At 38.3% G+C, this 20,797-nt stretch overlaps 1 protein-coding gene across 2 annotated transcripts; it reads right to left on the bottom strand.

Moving 5' to 3' along the window:
• Window positions 1–56: 56 nt before the first annotated feature.
• CLNS1A (chloride nucleotide-sensitive channel 1A) lies at window positions 57–20,122 on the bottom strand. 2 transcript variants are annotated; one of them, XM_060018216.1, is made up of 7 exons: window positions 19,930–20,122; window positions 14,403–14,539; window positions 9,918–10,019; window positions 9,155–9,262; window positions 7,220–7,393; window positions 3,727–3,816; window positions 57–1,321 (listed from the first exon to the last, which is right to left on the bottom strand). In XM_060018216.1, exons 1-6 carry the CDS (start codon window positions 20,052–20,054, stop codon window positions 3,749–3,751), a joined length of 714 nt encoding a protein of 237 aa, XP_059874199.1. In that variant the 5' UTR covers window positions 20,055–20,122; the 3' UTR covers window positions 57–1,321; window positions 3,727–3,748. The 2 variants fall into 2 exon arrangements, with proteins under 2 accessions (XP_059874199.1, XP_059874200.1); XM_060018217.1 differs by lacking the exon at window positions 7,220–7,393.
• Window positions 20,123–20,797: the final 675 nt, after the last annotated feature.

Here is a 20,797-nt window from a genome sequence, read left to right as displayed (position 1 = left end):
CTGAGCTTGCGCGTCCGGAGTCTGTGCTCCGCAACGGGAGAGGCCACAACAGTGAGAGGCCTGCGTACCGCAAAAAAAAAAAAAAAAAAGTCCAAGTATAAACCTGTAATTACAAATCAGCCTGATAACTACCCAGATGTCTGTGAAAACAGAAAACTGAGAGTTGAAAAGTATGCCCTGAGAAATTACTCCTGATTCAAGTGGAAGCAGAAATCCCTTTGAAATGTGTTATGACCTTGTCCTACTAAACATCTGCCTGAAGCTCTAACTATACATTTTCTTACTTATTTCATGTTCATGTTCTCAACAAAAGTCAAACAAAAATAAGACCAACAAGATTCTCAGTTTTTGCCAACACTAATTTTTTAAGAAATGTTTCTCATTAATGGTTTTAGGCAAGAATGAAAATGGGAGGGAAGTCCAAAAGGGAGGGGATATCTGTATGTGTATGGCCGATTCATTCTGTTATGCAGTGGAGGCTAACACAACATTGTAAAGCAACCATACTCCAATAAAAATGAATTAAAAAAAGAGGATAAGAGCACAATAATATAGAAAACCTAGATTTATTTGTTAAGCTATTACAAAGACAAAACAATTATCTGAAGTACTTTGAGAACTTCACCCCAATTTCACTTGTTCTTTTACAGAAACTGACCTAAGAGGTTGGGAATGGAAGGATATAACCTAAGAGGTTATAAGAGAACAGACTGGTGAAACACGGTGAAAGGAGCAAAGGCTAGGCAAAAGCACTTGTGTTAGTGGTAGTATGTGTGGCTGGGCTGTTTCTGAAGAGGCTCCCTAGAGTTAATTAATCTGGGTTCCCAATTAGTAAAAAGAAAAAGACCTTTAACCCTGTGGAGACTGTGCATAGGCCAGGATTTATCTGAGATATCTGTTTTTCTTTTTTAAAGGAGCAAGGGTATTCTTAGGCCCTAAGGTGTATATCTTGTATACAGCCCCTCTCTTTCCCATGCAGTCTACCTACACCTTCAAGTGCCAGTGCATTTCCACCATGTAGTCCTGCTAGGTTATGAGGATGCATATAGTGAAGGCAGGAATTATAAGCCTATGGAGGGTACACCTAGACACAAAGTTTTGGAGTAAATGATAAACTACTAATACCCTCTTGGTTAAGTTAATTCACCTTTGTTAATAAAGGTCATAGTTTCTTGTGCTGGCGACAACTTGTTGTCTCAGTATAATCTGTCTCAAGAAAGAACTGGTTCAGGTAAGTTTTGGAGAAGGAAAAAGACTTTCATCAATACCCACTCCACAGTGGAAGAGGCACCAAGTTCTCTCCTAAGGTTATGAGCAGAATCTGAAAAACAAAAGGTTTACAGTGTTTATAATAATAATAGCTAATTTATTAAATGCCTAGTCAAGAGTGCCAGGGACTTAGATATATTATATCTCAGTCTTAGCAACAATCCTGCCAGGTATTTACTATCATCCTCATTTTTCGGAAGAGGTAACTGAGAATTAGAGAAGTTATACGCCTGTCCAAAGGCACACAGCTGGTACGTGGTAGAGTTGTGATTCCACTATTCATGTGCCTTCCCCTCTACCCTATCTCATGCATTGATAAGTCCTAGCTCCATTATCTTGAAATTTTTAATAGTTGCATACACACTCTAATTATTCCTTGTTCACTCCTCAAAAGCAAATGTAATTTTAAATGATTAAAAATTTACAGACATTGTTTGGAATTGAGGTCAATTATCCAGATGAAGAACTTATATAAACTTTATGAATAAAGTATCTCTCTGCTCCAGCTGTAGCACAAAATGAAAGGAAAACAAATCATCAGCTCATTAGAAAGTTTGGGCTATTTTACAGTTATTTCACCATAAAATTGCATTACAAAGAATGCTAACAATTCTTGCCAGGAAAATGCTGTAACATCCCATTTGTGTAACCATTTGTGACATACCGAATAAGTTTCTCAATCTTATTAGTAGAGTAGTTGGTGTTCTCTGAATAGTCTGTTTTCAAGAAGAAATATGTTAAAGCCAGATCAAAAAATCTGTTTCCCAGTTTCAATAAAAGTTACTGAAAAAATCCACACGCTATAAAGAATGTAATAAATAAGAATCTGAGAAATAAGGGAAGAAGGCTTATATTGGTACTGAAAGATTTCCCATGAAGTAGAATAGTCAAATACTGACATCTGGAACTGTGAGATCTGAAAATTAACGTTAACAGAGCTCCAGCTAAGTGCAGAGGAGACATTGCTGATTTTAGACTATATGGCTACCAATGACAGAAATAAATGTTGTGGAAATAAATATTTAAAGAAAGAGATATTAAATCACAGAACTCTTAAGATTATTTTCTAATAGTTCCACTGGCATCTAAGAGGAAGGCAGAGTTCCATTATCACAATTCATGGTTACTATAAGAAGCGATGTTATTTTCACAGTGGCAATAATCTGGAAGGTAAATGGAACCTGAAAAACAAGGGATCTTACAACCTAATTGGATGACTGACAATGGTATAAAACTCAAGCCAAAAATACATAAATCTTGCCACGTTATTACTATATGCTTTAATAAAACAAAGGACCTGGGTATAAGTACTCAAAGAATGGAAAACAGCTAGTATTCAAGAAAATGCTATAAGGTCAGCAGTAGAAGGACGTTGTAAAGGGGACAGTGGAACAACAATTTAACAATGTAAAAATCTTAACAGTTTTTTTTTTTTGGGCCACGCTGTACAGCTTGTGGGATCTTAGTTCCCGGACCAGGGATCAAACCCAGGCCCGCGGCAGTGAAAACACGGAGTCCCAACTGCTGGACTGCCAGGGTATTCCTGATCTTAGTTTTTAAAGGAAGGACTGCTAATTACTAATCCTAGCTCAGTATGATATAAACTAGCTACATGACCTTCAGCTAGTATTTAACATACAGTTGAGATACTCAAACTGACAAAGGACAATTTATTTCTCAGAGTAGCATGTAACAAGTAAACAGTCAGGAACAAACTTCAGGCAAAGCTCATGAGAATGTGTCAGAGGAGAGAAAATTGGCAGTGAACCCATGTCCGTCAAGAAAAGCAGGAATGAAGCAACTTGGGAAGTGACAGCTTTTGGGCAACTGTACGTGGACTTGATATGGTTTGGCAAATCAGCCTTTAACACTGAAGTGCCCAGGACCTTGGTCCTCCATTATATTCAAAACGAGGCAAACTGATACAAGATTAGGATTCAAGGCTTAAACTCAGATTGGAATGACTTCTACTTCCTCCCTCAACTGAAAAGTAGTGAGTTGCAGCAAATCTCTGCTTTGTGTTTTTTGATGAGTATGTTAAGGTTTCAAACATCACAAGTGGGAAAAGGTGACTGAGCAGAGCAGGACATGACCTCAGGCTCTGTTGTTCCCACCTGAGCCAACCAGGGAGATCTCTGTTTCTGAACAAAGGGTAATGTCCTTCTCCTGATTCACTGAAGATGGGTATGTCTTATTCTTCCATGTACTCTCAATGCCTAGCATAGTGCTTAGCACGTAATAAGTGCTCAATAAATGTTAACCTGAACATCACCATGTTGGCAGATCTTGATTTCTTAGGGAAAAAACCTACACCATTTTAAATAATTCCATAAATGAATAACTAACATTTTTCCACAACTGCTAATTTTATGGAGTTCTCCTCAATTATGAAAATAAAAATCAATTATTTCACATGATTTTCATGTTCAGTGACAAGGGAGAAAATAAACTACTCACCCTAAAGCAGCATCAATCATTTTCAGTGATCAACATCTGCATCCTCAAACTGTCCAGCAACTGTTGGTGTAGCATCTACCTCCATCCCATCTGAAGAAAAAATTAACCACTGAGCAACAGTCTACTAAGCACTTCAGATAGGTAAAGATTCAGCTCAAAGTTAGACCAGAAGGAAGCTAGTGCCCCCTGCTTGTAGGAGTTGCAGTTTCTTTCTCTTTTGAAAATTAAAAGTACCAGGGAACAAACTGAGAAAGAAAAATGCCACCTGTGGATTTAGGCCAAGTTAAAATTAGTCTATATATTTAACATTTACTTCGCAATTCTCAACCTGAACACTGAAAGAACACCAGGTAGGGACTTTCAAATGCAGTAAGCATCCATTGTTCTCTCTTCACAGAACAGTGCTAGGTGTTTACTGTGTGACTTTTTTTTATGATATGAAGTCCTATCTTCATAAGCTTACGACATAATTCAGGAGAGAAGACTAAATAAGTAGAGCGAGGTTCTTACATATCTTTTTCTTATCTCATTGAAAAAAAAGGAGAGGGGAGGACAAGAAAAAAAAAAGGCCCTCTGGAAAGAGTTGCCTAAAGCTGCTTTCTCCACTTCTTCACTTCCCACTCACCCCTCAACTCTTTAGCCCACCACAAACTGGCTTCTGCCTGCAGCCCACTGGCACACCACCACCTTGATATCCAGCAGGGCATGCAAAAACAACACTTATCTAAAATTAACTCATCATCTTTCCACGCAGAAAATGCTTCTCTCTCCAAAGAGTTTTGCAAAAGGATACCTTTTACCTGCCCAACCCAGAAACCCCTACCATGTCTCTAACTTCTGTCGCTTCTCTCTCTTAAATATCTCTCAAATCTGTTGTCTTTTGACACGCACTGCCACTCCGTAATTTAGGCCTCTATCTCTTATCTAATTTAAATCATAAAGTACTTAACAGGGTTTCTCTTCTTTCCTCTAGTATTTCCCTCTGCAATTAATTTTTTGTTATCATAGCCAGAGTCATCTTCTGAAACATTAATCAAACTAAAATTCTTCACTGGTTTCCCAATGACCTACGCAAAAGTTGAAATTCATTAACACAGCTTTCAAGTTCCTTTAATATACAGCCCAGTTCACTACTCCACCTTTATCTGTTGCTATAATAACTACCCTTCACACTCAGAGTTCCAGACATATGAACTTTCAGTTCCCCAAAGCTACATGGTCTCTTGGACCTTTGCACATGACTGATCCTTTTACCTGCCTCTCTCCCCAAACTGTATGCAATCCCTCTTCACTTGGTTCATTTTTATTCATCTTTAGATTCTGGCTTAAATGTCACTTACTCCATGAAGTTTGACTCTCTCCCTGACTATCCAAGCTGAGTGACAGGCCCAGTCTCTGATTCCACACTTCCTCAAGTCTCCCGTATATCTCAATGCTGTATCACAATGTACTATAACTACCTAATTAGTTAATTTATTTTTCTCGCCACTAGATTGTCATTGACAGATATAACCGCATCTCTCTTGAGCACGCCTGTATTCTCTGTACCTGGCACTGTAGCTCAACAAACACCTCTTACATAAACAAACACACAAAGCACTGAAATGCCAGCAGTAGAAATTTCACCATGTATATATCTAAACATTATGTTGTATACCTTGAATACATACAATTTTTATTTTAAAAATAAATTAAAAAAAAGAAAATGCACAGGTCAAATAAACAAATAAATGGCAATAGAGTGATATGGGTACCCAGGACTTTAGAAGATAGAGAATGGTACAGGCTGAAGAAGTTTTATATATAGGCAAGTCTCCATACGCTAATGAGGCTTAGGAATACAAGTCCAAAAATCTCACTTTAGCAACAAGTGTTTGTGACCTTAAAACCACTTGCTACAAAGCATCAAATAAGGAATTTTACAATTAAAAACAACAAAGAAACTTCAGTGATGAAAGATTTTTCAATGTCCAAGGGTACTCTTCAGTTAATCATTATAATAAAAAAATATCTTGAATTCTTTCAGCTAAGAGTTTGGCAGAGCACTAGAAATCACCTGAGCCATCTCACCCTAAAGCCTGTGTTAGAGGCTCACCACCTAGGGCTTAAAATGGAGAGGAGACATAAGGAAAAAGTGTGACCCAAAGCCTAAGTTTTTCCAAATTAAATATCCCAGAACTTCAGGACCCCCAGGTCAGAATGCTATGCGCATGGAGATACTGATCACAACATTATGAGAGAAACTTAAATGTACCAATAAAAGAAAAACTATGGTAACCCTCTTTAAGAACATTCTCCATCACTAAAAATTAGAAGTATTAAGATTCTGCAGCAACATAAAATACTGAAATGAATACATATAAGATGTAAGAAATGCTCACAACAGTGCCTGGCATATTGTTTTTGCATATTAGTTCATTTAGTCCTCTTACCACTTACTAGCTATTTGCCCTCAATCAAGTTATGTGACCTTTCTGTGCCTCAGTTTCTTTATCTGTAAAATGGGGATCATAACAGCATCTACCAGAGGGTTCTTGGAAGGATTCAATGAGCAAATACATATAATGTGCTTAAATCAGGACCTGGCAAATAAGAGCACTATCTAAATGTTTTATTGAGGGTAGCAGGAACAAGACTGGAGACAAGTAGGGCAGAGACACAGCTGTCTCTTCAGAGTCAGAGAGAAGAGTTTGAACTTCATATGGTGAGTATCAGACAATCACTGAGGGGACATCCTTATACAGGGAGGACACAGAGTGTTCTCAGAAGATTCATATGGCACAGTGAGCTGGAGGAAGGAATGACTGAGGCAAAAAATTTACTATTGTAAATCCAGTGTGAGAAGAAAAGGGGCTAGGTTTGAAGGATAGCAGTAATTATAGCAAAGAGATCTGAAAAGTCATTTAAAGGAAAAATCCATAGAATTCAGTATTGGACTGGATAAGGGAAAAAATGGTAAAGGCTGAGTCAAAAGAAATACGTTAAGATTCTAACTGAAATAGGACACTTAGAAAAGGGAACCAGTCTAATAGGTAAAATATTTACAAAGCGGCTTACAAATATGAGACAAATGAAACAGTTAAAGCCACTTGTGTAAGGTTCAAATGTCTGTCACTAAAAGAAATCCCAAGTTTCTTGAATGCTGTCTAGCCCTCTTAATCAACTGACTAGTTTTGCCCATAATCATGCAGGAATTCATTTAAAAAATTAAAATGGCAGCATCAATGTGTGCCTGCACATACACTTACATAGCAAGCAAACAAAAAGACTGGAAAGATATGCAGCAGGAAAGTAACAGATGTCTCTCAATTAGAATTCTACTTGATTTTTCATTTCTTCTTTGCCTGTGCCCATTAAAATGTTTTTGACTATGAACATAGACTGTCTTTGTAGTTAGGGAAAAAAGTTAAAAAAAAATTTTACATAGAATTCCCATTCTATGTAATTCTACGTTTGTTTCCTACGCTATAAAGAGTTAATTCTGTGTACTCACCTTCATAATCTCTTACTGAATCTTCTGTCCGGACTCCAGCCATGTTATACTGGCTGCTCACAGACTGAGAAAGCATTCCTTCTAATCTCTCCAGTGTGGCTTGGCCTTCTGCTGTTAAATGGGATAATCCTTCTTCATAGGTATAAAATGTAGGGATGTCTCCCTGCCCTTGTTCTAAATAAATAAAAAGCTTTTAAGCTACTAAAAAACAATTAGAAAAAAAAAAGATAATCAATAATGCACTTACTGAAGGTAAGCTAAAATGAAAAAAGGCTTCCAGGAAAACACTCAACATTCATTTAACATACATATATCAGCCATCTGTTGAAGACAAAGATACAAAGAAAATGTCTCTACTCTCTAGGATGAGAAGGGATTCCAAGACATAATAAGCCAGTAAACAGCAATTCCCAAAGAATCAAATGTCCAGAGACTAGAAGGAAAAGAGGGTGTTCCTAAAGTTAGGGAGTCTTGTATTATCCCAAGGTGGGAATTTTACATGTGAGTGTTTTTTACTGATTAAAATACATGCTCCTTTTAAAAAATCAGAAATTCTGAGGACTTCCCTGGTGGTCCAGTGGTTAAGAATCCATCTTGCAATGCAGAGGACGCTGGTTCGATCCCTGGTCAGGGAACTAAGATCCCATATACCGCGGGGTAACTAAGTCCATGCACTGCAACTAATGAGCCTGCACCCCACAACTAGAGAGCCCGCATGCCTCAACTAGAGAGCTCGTGCACTGCAACTAATGAGCCAGTGCACTCTGGAGCCCGTGTGCCACAACAAGAGAGAAGCCCATGCGCCACAACTAGAGAAAAGCCCACACACCACAATGAAGAGCCCGCACACCACAACTAAGACCCAACGCAGCCAAAAATTTATTAATTAATTTTTAAAAAATCAGAAATTCTGGAAAGTACAGGATTAAAAAAATTAAATTGGGACTTCCCTGGTGGCGCAGTGGTTAAGAATCCGCCTGCTAACGCAGGGGACACGGGTTTGAGCCCTGGTCCGGGAAGATCCCACATGCCGCTGAGCAACTAAGCCTGTGTGCCACAACTACTGAGCCTGTGCTCTAGAGCCCACGAGCCACAACTACCGAGCCCGCATGCCTAGAGCCGGTGCTCCGCAACAGGAGAAGCCACTGCAATGAGAAGCCCGCGCACCCCAACGAAGAGTAGCCCCCATTCGCCACAACTAGAGAAAGCCCACGTGCAGCAACGAAGACCCAATGCAGCCAAAATAAATAAATTTATTTAAAAAAAATTTTTAATTACCCCAAAATCTCAGCAAAGATGAGAATGTATTTAGATATATAAAGGGAAATCCCAGAAATGAGTGTTCTCAGGCCAGGAAGTGGTATATATGGAGGAAAAGGCTTCAGAGAGCCAAACTTGTATACATGAGACCAGTGGGAAAAAGAAAAGAGAACAGCAGGCCCCTCAAGTAACAAGACTCTACACCAAGCTAGTGACTGCACTATGCTCTGGGGAGGTAAAGGGAGATATTCTTAGATCAATCAAGTATGGTTGTGGGAAAAAGAAATTACTTTGGCAATGAGGTGTTAGATGGAATATGTTAAAGATGTAGATGATACAGGTTCCAAGCAATGGAGAGAGAAGGTTTGTTTTCTGAGAGCAACTTCATCAACTTAAAAGACTCTCCTGACTCCCCACTATCCTATCATTTTCCTTCCTTCCATTTATCTCTATCCACTTTCTCCCCTGAGTAATCTCTATTTTTTGCTCTCAAGCCTCGGAAGCCCACGAAGTTTTCTAATTTGGCTGAGACATGAATTGTGCCATTCGCTTTTATTAAAAACCAAGCTATATGGATACTTAGAGATATAAAGAACTATAATCCCATATCCTATACAAATAGATGCTTAAAATGAAACACATACACAAACACTTAAAAAAATCCACTTCACTAACCATGTGCTTCCACATCATATTCTTCTCCATCGTAATCATCTGAATCTTCATCCTCAGGATCTGGATGCAAAGCCTGGCATTCACACATTGCAGTGAACATGGCCTCCACTGAACAAGTAAATTAAAAATTCCTAATTAATTTTTTTCTGACCAATGTACAATAAAAATTTAATAAAATAACCATCAGGGCAAATAAATTTAATGAGTAGACAAGAGGTATACTAGGGTCACAACATTTACAAAACCTGCCAAATTCCGAGGAGAATCAATCTTGAAAAGTGCTTGATAGCAATGGACACGCCACAAAATAATAAGAGTTCATTTTGAAACATTATTGACATCCCTTCATGCCTGGCTGGATTTTTCTAAAAAAAAGTGTCAGTGTCCTGGTCAGACCACTGGCCTCAGGGTGAAGCCCCTCAGCTGGCAGGGCTCTTTCCAGCTATCCTGGCATCTTCCACTTTGGAAATGCCATGAGTCCTCTGTCCTCTATCCAGTGAGATTCACAGTCAACAGCATCAAGTTCATAAAAATAACATATTCCTCCACTCACAAAACATACCAGGCAACACGGCATCTACTGTACTATCACTTCATTCACAATCTTTATATTAATAGTTATCTGGTCCTCAATGATATTACAGATGCTAAAATGAAGAAAAAGCAACAGAAGAGAGGTAATGAGGGTGAAGGTAAGTGTGTGGCGGGAGGGATGAGGGAATGCTTCGTACTTAAAGGGAAAAGAACTCCACAGAGTACTCACAGGCTGATCTGTCACTAGGCACAAATCTAAATTCAGCAATAGGTTCAATATCATCATCACTGTCTTCCTCTTCTTCATCAGCAACAGATTCTTTTGATTCTTCTAGAAAGGGAATAAAAAAATAGCTTTTTAATGATGTTGTTTATTTGTTTTCAAAAATAGAAGCCTAAATTAAAGGATGCTTACTGATATATCTAAATACCGCAATTTTTTACTTCAAATTATAAGAACATTGTTATTTTAGAGCTAAAAAAGACTCTGGATAGTCTCTCTGGTCTAGTCACACTGTACTTTGAGTCCTAGGGATTCCAAGCCCCAACGTCATAGTGGGGGTGAGGAAACCTGTACAGTCAGGCCTCTATCAAGTAGAGTTCCATTGTCATGTCTGTTTCTTTCACCTTGAAACAAGGGGTTCCAGCAGCAGTTTGTAAACCACTGATGTGATTCATCACCAACAATTTACAGATGAGAAAACTAAGGCCCATGAAAGTTAGCTGACCCAAAAGATAAATTAACAAAGTCTGTTGGCAAGAAAAAAATACAAATGTTCAATAAAGAGAACTAGCACATGCTGCTGGTGGAAGTAGAAATTGCTAAAACCATTCCAGACACGTGTTTATCCTACTACCCAGAAATTCCTCATTTAAGTACATATTATGTACGCAAGGAGTTTGTATGGGAATGTTTACTGAACTACTATATGTACTATAGAAAACATAAAAAATAAATGTTAATTAAAAAAAGGAAATAGATGTATTGTAACCTGGTCATACTATGTTTGAGAGATAGCAGCTGAAAATGACTAAATGTGATTTATATGTACCAAAATGAAGAGATTTTAAAATATAAGTGAGTGCAAGAGCTCGTTGCAGAATATATATAATACCACTTACATTAAAATTTTAAACACAAAAGAGAACCATTATAGTGCTTATGGGTATATACATATTCAGTAAAAATCTAAAAGCATAGACAAGAAGGACACACACCATCTTTAAGATGAACTCTGGAGACAGAGTTAGGAACGAAATGGGGAGGGATACAAAAAAGATTTCAGTAGTATTAATATAGTTTATTTCTTTTAGACTAGAATAATTATGAAAAATGTTAGAATTTACACTGGACATTAAATAATGGAATTTTTTTATTATTCTGTACTTTTCAATGTTTGAATTAGTTCATAATAATAATTTTTAAAAAAATGGTCAATAAAACACTTAAAAAGACCGCCAAACCACCAAAACATGTTCAACCAATCATCTTAAAAATGTAACTTTTGGGGCTTCCCTGGTGGCGCAGTGGTTAGGAGTCCGCCTAACGATGCAGGGGACACGGGTTTGTGCCCTGGTCTGGGAAGATCCCACATGCCACGGAGTGGCTGGGCCCGTGAGCCATGGCCGCTAAGCCTGCACGTCCGGAGCCTGTGCTCCGCAACGGGAGAGGCCACAACAGTAAGAGGCCTGCGTACCGCAAAAAAAAAAAAAAAAAAAAAAAAAAAAAAAAATATATATATATATATATATATATACACACACACACATATATACGTATATATATATATATAACTTTTGTTTAGCATATTACAGTTACCATTTTGAAAAAATGTTAATTCTCCATATAGATGAAGATAAGGTAGAGAGGTACTGAAAGTATAAACTTTCTGGAAAGCAACTTGACAATATATGTTAAGAGCTTTAAAAATATTTACTTTTAATGCAGCAATTCTACTCATAGAAATCAATAATAAGGGGGTATCCACTAAATTTTTTTTACCTTTTATAAGTCATACAAGTTCACTGCAGAATAATGAAAAAATACAGATAAGCAAAAAAGGAAAAAAATTTCAGTGGCCACTGTTAGCAGTTTTAAATAGCAGATTTAATAGGACGTTTTCTGTCCTGTTTCTAATGTTATTAAATTGTCAAATATAATAGAGATGTCTTCTGTAAAAAGTAAAATACAAAAATATTGGAGAGTTCCAAACAATTCTAAGGAGTTGAATACATTATGGTACTACCAAACTTTTTCAATGCATTTAAAAAAACAGAATAGTATCATACTGTAATTATTATTCTATAACTGAATGGATACCACTTTTCAAATTATAAAAGTAACTCAGACCCAGCAATTCCACTCTTGGGCATATACCCAGAGAAAGCCGTAACACAAAGAGATACATGCACCCCAGTGTTCACTGCAGCACTATTTACAATAGCCAGGACACAGAAGCAACCTAAATGTCCATCAACAGACGAATGGATAAAGAAGATGTGGTACATATATACAATGGAATATTACTCAGCCATAAAAAGGAACAAAATAGTGCCATTTGCAGAGACATGGATAGACCTAGAGACTGTCATACAGAGTGAAATAAGTCAGAAAGAGAAAAACAAATATCGTATAATATCGCTTGTATGTGGAATCTAGAAAAATGGTACAGATGAACTTACTTGCAAAGCAGAAATAGAGACAGATGTAAAGAACAACCTTACAGATACCAAGGGCGGAGGGGGAGTAGGATGAACTGGGAGATTGGGATTGACATATATACACTACTATATATAAAATAGATAACTAATGAGAACCTACTGTATAGCACAGGGAACTGTACCCAGTGCTCTGTGGTGACCTAAATGGGAAGGAAATCTAAAAAAGAGGGGATATATGTATACATATAACTGATTCACTTTGCTGTTACAGCAGAAACTACACAACATTTTAAAGCAACTATACTCCAATAAAAATTTAAAAAAAAAAAGTAATTCATGCTGGTATAAATATAAGTAAAAGAGTCAAGACGGATTCAAAGGAAAAAGTCCCTACCCTCTAGTCCTCTCCCTAGAAATAACTACTATTAATTAATACCTTCTTTTATATCTTCAGGAATCTATCTTAAGGCAGTAAACAGAAATGTAATAGCATTTTTACAATTAGGAAAAGAAAATATTACCATGACAAACACTCATCATCTCATGCTAGATCATAGTAGTGTGTGCCATACTCTGTCTCCTTAAAACTTTCTAAATTTTCAGAAATGGGAATGTATTTTTAGTCATTTTAAAAATAATCTAATGTTCTCAACAATAAGCCGATGGTCCACTTTAGAGGTTAATGGAGGTAAGCCAAAGAGGAAAAAAAAGTCTGAATCAGGACCAGAGGAACAAAGGCTGGGAAAATAGGATCCACACCTGTATAACAATATAAATGTTCATCTTATATCTGAAACCCTATTAAAATCTCAAATTGAAGGAGCAATAGCTCAATAGGCAAATTCATGGGATTGTCTCTTATGTGCTATTTCAAAGAAAAGCAACCCACTATTTTAAAAGAGAAAGTTTACTAAAGATGTGACAATTGTCTTTGCAACCCCTAAGTTCATTTCTACAAAAGATGAACATATTAAACTAACACAATATACTATATAAACTTCTTATTTAGTTATACTTACAAAAGTCAAGCACAAGATTCTATTTCGTGCCTAACCTGTTTCTCATTCAGAATTCTTACAACTTATTGTGGACAGCCTAAAAAAATGGATTTTTAAAATCTTTCTTGCTTCTTCTTTCATCAACTACACTAGATTTTTATGAATCTTTGTATTTTATCCAAGACTTGGGAATCCTGTACCCTAGGGTTTCTCAACCTTGGCACTACTGACATTAGGACTGGTTAATTTTTTGTTGTGGGAGCCTGTCCTATGTGCACTGTAGGATGCTTAATACCATTCCTGGCCTCTAACTAGATGCCAGTAGCACTCCTCTCCACCTCTAGTCATGACAATCAAAATGTCATTGCCAAATATGGGGGGAGGGCAACATGTCCACCACTGAGAACCATTTCTGTAACAAAACAAAATATGTTCTATCCTAAACTCTTAGAAGCAAAGTACACTGATCCAAGCCTCTAAGGGTGCCAAATATAAATGTCTTTACAAAGAGAAAGAATAAACAGTTAAACTCAAGAGGAAAAACTAGAAATACAAACGCACAATAGCTAAATAATTCTAAGTGCAAGTATATGGAAAATACAAGGCAGTGCCCATGGGCTTTCCTGGTGGCACAGTGGATAAGAATCTGCCTGCCAATGCAGGGGACATGGGTACGATCCCTGGTCCGGGAAGATCCACATGCCGCGGAACAACTAAGCCCGTGTGCCACAACTACTGGGCCTACGCACCTAGAGCCCGTGCTCCGCAACAAGAGAAGCCACTGCAGTGAGAAGCCCGTGCACCACAGCAAAGAGTAGGCCCCGCTAGCCACAACTAGAGGAAGCCCATGTGCAGCAACAAAGGCCCAACACAGTCAAAAATAAATAAATATTTTTTTAAAAAGGCCAAACTATTTTACTGTGCTGAAATTTTGCTTAAGAAAGTATTATCCAAAATAAGTCAATTGATTATTACATTGATTATGATCAGAGACTGCTTTTTGAAGTATAATATACTACCAAAGGAAGCTCAAGGTTAAATAGTACCATACATACCTCCAAATTTGGCATTCACCATAACATACAAATGCTCTCGTGGATAGGCATTTAGGTCCCTGGACACCGCATGCAAACTAATGGTGGGGTATTCCAGTGAGAATCCTAATCCAGAGCCATCTAACCAAGACAGGCGGCTGAAAAACATGTTTTAAGTAGATTATTTTCAGACCTTAAATCCTAATTTAACGTCCTAACGTTTATAAAAGTTCATCTTGGACACTTTTATACATGTGAATAAATTCAAGCATACTGTTTAGAAATATTCGTAAAATAAGAAAATTCAACAGCAGGAATTGAATTTCTTTAAGACCAATTCTGTTATTTTCCTCTATTCAAACAGATTTGAAATGCAGTTTTTCTTAAGTCACAGAAAAGTGACTGTGTGTTTCTATGCCTTTTTATGCTTGTCCGTATTTGGAATGTCTTCAGGCACCTTTTTTGCTTTTGCAAATCCTCTTCATCTGAATAAGTGTCAGCCTCTCCAAGAGCCCTCCCTACAATTATTCCAGTCCATAATGATCTCTTCTTTTTCTAAACTGTACTTATGCTCAGTAATATACTATTGAGCACCTAACTCTGTGGTAAAGAATCTTATATGTACCCTGACAGAACGTGAGCTACTCGACAAAACTTGTCATATTCCTTTATTTAACATTCTTCAAAACCACTACCATAGTGCTTAGCATGTAAGTATGCAATAAATACCTAGGAATCACTAATTTCTTCACTAATCCTACATTAAATGATATACACATGAAATGGCTGTAATCATACCACAAGCTGGAAAATAGTCATCACATTGAAAGGCAGACTTTATGAAGCCTTTCATTTATTCTGCAGCTTTAACAGAAAGCCACAAATAAGCAACATCTAGTTTTCCCTCAAAAGTGGTCTAATGCAAATATTTTATTGGTATAACAAAGGAAATATATCAAGAAAATCTGTACGTTGAGTTTTGAGCAAGGACTGGCTAATTTTTTGGTAATACTTCACCACTTAGCAGGAAAAAAAGTAGGAAAAAGATGCTTAAGAAACCACAAAAAAATGTTAATGCAATATAGTGGTTGCACAGGGCTGGAGGAAAATAGAAAGTGACTGCTAATGGGTGTCAGTTTTTGGAGGGGGAATGAAAATATTCTAAAATTGATTGTATTGGAAATTCCCTGGTGGTCCAGTGGTTAGGACTCGTCACTTTCACTGCCAGGGCCCGGTTCAATCCCTGGTCAGGGAACTAAAATCCCACAAGCTGCGTGGCGTTGCCAAAAAAAATAAATTAATTAAAAATTAAAAATAAATAAAATTGTGTTGATGGCTGCACAACTCTGTAAATAGATTAAAAAACATTTAATTGTATACTTCAAATACATGGATTGCATGCTATGTAAATTATCTCAATGCAGCTTTTCTTTTAAAAAGAGGTTAACGCAATAAAACCCCCATATCGTTCTATTTTCTATACAACTCTAACAAGCCTGGTGGTCTTATTTCTAATGAAGCAAAAACAAATGCAATAGTAGAACCTAGGACTCCCTTGTGCAGGAACAATGACAGTACAGCAGTTTGAGAGCATTCATATCCGATGTAAGGCAAGGTTGAACCTTATACCTTAGTCCCTAAAGGAAATCAACGTCTAATAGCACAAGTGTGTAACACTTGACCCTCACTTATCAAAAGCAAAGGCAGAATTAGATTGTGGTAAAACTGTACAACTCTGTAAATACACTAAAATATAAGGAACTGTACACTAAAAAAAGGAAAAGCGAAAAAATATGCACTGTCATTTAGAAAGATTTCCATTCAACATGCTTATTAAAAAAGAAAAAGAAAACCTGGGAAGCTTAAAGTGATAAATCTTAAGATGCTTAAAGTGGTAAAAGCTCTACAAATGATTTTCCAGAATGACTCATCCCATTGGGTCCAAAGAAATAGATTTTATTATTGTAATTGGATTGTGTGTGTTCTATGGGCCTTTCCTCCACTGCTTTCCTCTTAATGTGGAGAAGAAATAGTGCTCATGTATCACAGAAATATTGCCAGTCCCTTACTAAAACTGTATTACTTTAAGCAAATAAACTCCTTTTTTTCTCAGCTCAATAACCCCCTGGCATTATCACAAGTCAGAAAGGAGTATTCCAAATTTCAGTGTCCAAAATGATTTGAAATACCAAAGCCACAAAACTTTCTTCAGTGACTCAATTAGGAGATGGAAAAACTGAAATATACGCAAAGATTCAGTGCCTATAAATTATGGCTTTCACTTTAAAAAGCACATAATAATTACTCGGTAGTTCCTTACTGCTGGCAGAACACAAATGCTACCTCACCACAGCATTTCCTATGGAGCTCTCATAACCTTATACAGGAACATGGATTATGTACTCTACAGAAGAAAGTTTCAGTTAAAAGCAACATTCACTCTGATTACTAAGTTTTCATTTTTATTTATTCTCTTTTCATATATTCTAGAAGAAAAGCCCTCCAAACCAAAATATCTAACTATATCCAGTCCCAAAGAAACCATGAGTCACATAAGGGAAAATCAAGAATTAGGAAGCCAGTACTGGTGGCGCAGTGGTTGGGAGTCCGCCTGCCGATACAGAGGACACAGGTTCGTGCCCTGGTCCAGGAAGATCCCACATGCCGCAGAGCGGCTGGGCCCGTGAGCCATGGCCACTGAGCCTGCGCGTCCGGAGCCTGTGCTCCGCAACGGGAGAGGCCACAACAGTGAGAGGCCTGCGTACCGCCAAAACAAACAAACAAAAGAATTAGGAAGCCAGTAAAGGTGCAGAGGAATGTTTTGCTAACCTCCAATGCTTTGCAGAAGAATATCACTGTACTTTATTCCTGGCATGGGGAGAAAAACAGGACAGAAAGGTAAGAGAGGTCTTGAATTTGGACTGGCTTAATTATTTGGTTTTAAATTAATTTGGGAATAAGATATAAAAAGAGCATAATTTATAAGTTTAAGATACCTATTTTTAATTTAATTAAATATTTTATTTCACTTGTTTCAAATGATCTATTTTGAATGATTCATGCCTCTGTTCCCTTATTTGGAAAAAAGTCAACTTTCTATGAAAACTAAGCTTTGAAAATAAGCCCAAGAGTTCTAAATCTCTCAATACACATCTGAAAAACTACCTAAAACCAAATCAGACCCTGTTCCTCTTTGCCTAAAACCCTAAAACAGTTTCCCCAAAACCTTTGGGCTATAAGCTAAGCTCATAAACATGACTCCCTCCTTCTCCAGCTTTATTATGTTTCCACTCTTTCTCCCTCGGTCCCTCAGATGAAGAACTGCTGAACTGTGTGTGTGCATGTGTGCACACAGATATATACCCTGGCACACACAATACTGTTTCTCACCATTGCCTCTGAACATCCTGTTTCTTCTAATTAGAATGTTTCCTCTTAGCCCCACCTCATTCCCCTGACTGTTAATCCTCATTTGTCACATCCTCTAGGAAGCCTTCCCAGTTTGTTGAGATCTTGAGTCTATCAAGATTTGGAAATGCTAGGTGGGAAAGAACAAAAAGGGAAAGAGACCAAGGAGGTAACGCTAACAATCAGTAGAGGGATGAACAACAGTGTCCAAGGTACTGGTAATATTCTATTCTTAACCTGGAGGTGTTATGCAGGTGTTAGTTTAATTATAATTCCTTAAACCATATATTTATAATTTATATTCTTTTTGTATGTATATTTTATGTATATTTTATGTATATGTATATTTTATAAAAATAGTTTCTTAAAGAAAAAGATTTGTTAGTGAAAGGTTGAAATAAGTAAATTTTTTAAACAGATAAGAGCTAAAAAGGAGTTTGTACTTCCTCAGTGATAACTGTACAGTGATAACTGTATTGTGGTTATACAAGAGAATGTCCTTATACTTAGATTTTTGCTCAAGTATTTACATGTGAAGTGATGACGTGTGTGCAACTCTCAAAAAGCTCAGAAAAAAAAGAGAAAGAGGTAAATGTGGCAAAATGTTAACAACTGATGGATCTTTGCAAAGGAGCCATGGGTATTAATTAACAACGCTTGCAACTTTTCTTTAGGTTTGCAAATTTTCCAAATGGGAAGACAAGTATAGGACCTTCCCAAAACAGGATTTATATTATAGAAGAGCAAACACACAGAGAAGCCATGGAGAAAAAGGGGATTGAGTAGGGGCTAGGAACATATCTGTGTTCCACTTTCCACCCCTTAAAAGAAATTGCTCTTCCAAGATCACTGAAAGTCTCCTTGTCAATACCCAACAGGTGCTTTCCAGATATGATTTTATTTGACTGCTCCTCTCACTTTTCTCAAGTCTATTCTTCTATAACCTACCTCTTAGTGTAGATGTGTCCCCAGGGTTCTACCCTTGGTCCTCTTCTCTTCTTGGGCATGTAATCTATCCATCTTTAACACCACTCTCCCAAGAAACATGCTCATATGTGCAACTAATCCACACATACACAGACCAAACTCATTCCCCAAACTTGCTTTTCCTCCCATCCATATTTCCTATCTCAGTGACTGGCCAAAAGCGTAAGCTTTGCTCAGTGACTAGATTTCCTTCTAAACCAAGGGTTCTTTACATCTTTTTGTGCCCTCTGTGGTAGTCAGAATTTTGGCCCCCATGACTCCAATTTCCCCTGGTGTCAAACCTGTGAATGTGTTATGTTACAAAGCAAAAGGGACTTTGTGTATGTAATTCAGGTTACTAATCAGTTGACAATAAAATAGAGAGATTATCCTGGATTATCTGTGTGGGTCCAATATAATCATGTGACCTCTTAGAAGCAGAGAATTTTCTCTGGATGTAGACAAAACTGATGCAGAAGTCAGAGAGATGTGAAGGACAGAAGGATTCCATGTGTCACTGTTGGCCTGAAGATGAATGGAACCGTGTATCATGGAAATGGGAACCTCTATTCTACAATCTCAACATTTAAGACAAGTCTATCTGACTGTGAAAGTACAAAGTGCCCCAGGTACCCAAATAAAAGGGCAATTCCTTCTAGGAATGAAAATGAGAGTCAGGTCCCTCTGGATATAACCCCAACCTGCGTGGCGTTGAAGGTGTTCCTCTCCCCACCCATACCTACAGAAGAAAACCTACACTCCTTAACCAAATTTTAAAAATACTGCACAATCTGCTCTAAACCTACATATCCTGCTCAGGGTAACACCTCCCGCTCCTGTTCATCGAGAAGGCAGGCACACTGATGACTAACTCAGGGCCTGGAAACTCAAAACCTTAAAATGAGACCTTGAATAAAGAGCAACACCCCACCAGACCTCCGGTAAACAGGCGGGTAAAAAGCATAATGAATGAGGAGAAAAAAAGGCTCCGAACAAACGACACTGGAACAGTCAAATCTTACCCCCAGCAGAGGCACCCCCAAGGGAACGCGGAGCACGCGCTCCCCCGCCCCGCAGCCCCAGAGGTCTTGGTGTCGCCCCGCTCCTCCGCATCGCCCGCGCCCTGGGGGAAGGAGGTGCGCAGGAAGCCAGCACTGGGGACCAGAGAACCTACCTCTCAGCGATATAAAGGGTGCCGGTGCCGAAGCTTTTCCCGTTTAGCACGGCCTCGGTATCTGGCTGCTGCTGCCGGAGCCCCTCAGCCGACCCAGGCGGCGGGAAACTTTTGAGAAAGCTCATTGCAACAAGGAGCACAGAGAAACCAGTCAGCAGCGAGCTAAAGAACAGCACTCTAGCCTCGCCGCGTCCCGCCCCGGAAGCGGTAGCAATTACTCAGGAAGAGCAAAGTCTTTGCCCCGGAAATTCCAGCGCCATCTACCATAGAAATGAGACGTTCTAGGACAAACTCTCGGAGGCCTGAGAGGCCCGAGTTTGTCACGTGACTCCTTATCCTCTCTCCCTCCCATTTCTGAGGCTTCAGGCTTGTAATAACGGACTGTTGTCTCTCCGATCTCCTACCTCGGTGTCTTCACAGCAACCCTGTGAGAGAGGAAGCACCACAAATAATAAATTACTTTTTCTACAGAAGGGGAAACGGAACCGTGAGACAGGGAGTCCTTGCCTGAGGTTGCCTAGGAAGTAGAGAGACCACACTGATTTACAGGTCGGAGGTCTCCTAACTGGGTTCTACCCTTCTCACCTGCGCCCGCCTCATCTAGGCCTGTTCACGTCTCAACAGCCACGCCCCAGACATCAGTCTAGGTCCCAAGGCCGTCCTAGTGCACGAGCCACATATCCCCTGGTCTCAGACGGGCAAACGAGCGCAAAGAGGTAATTAATTCTAGGTGAAGAGCTAGTTATGTCAGTAAGCAGATGGGGCGCTGAAGGGAAAAGAATTAATCCACTAGATTTGGAATTTTTTGCTTTATTTCTTCGTTAGGCGCCGAAGAGCAAAGTAATAAGAGCAATAAAAACTTCTAAAA

This window comes from Delphinus delphis, chromosome 8, assembly GCF_949987515.2.
Source record: "Delphinus delphis chromosome 8, mDelDel1.2, whole genome shotgun sequence".
NCBI classification, from domain to species: domain Eukaryota; kingdom Metazoa; phylum Chordata; class Mammalia; order Artiodactyla; family Delphinidae; genus Delphinus; species Delphinus delphis.
This window is presented reverse-complemented; position numbering and strand designations above follow the sequence as displayed.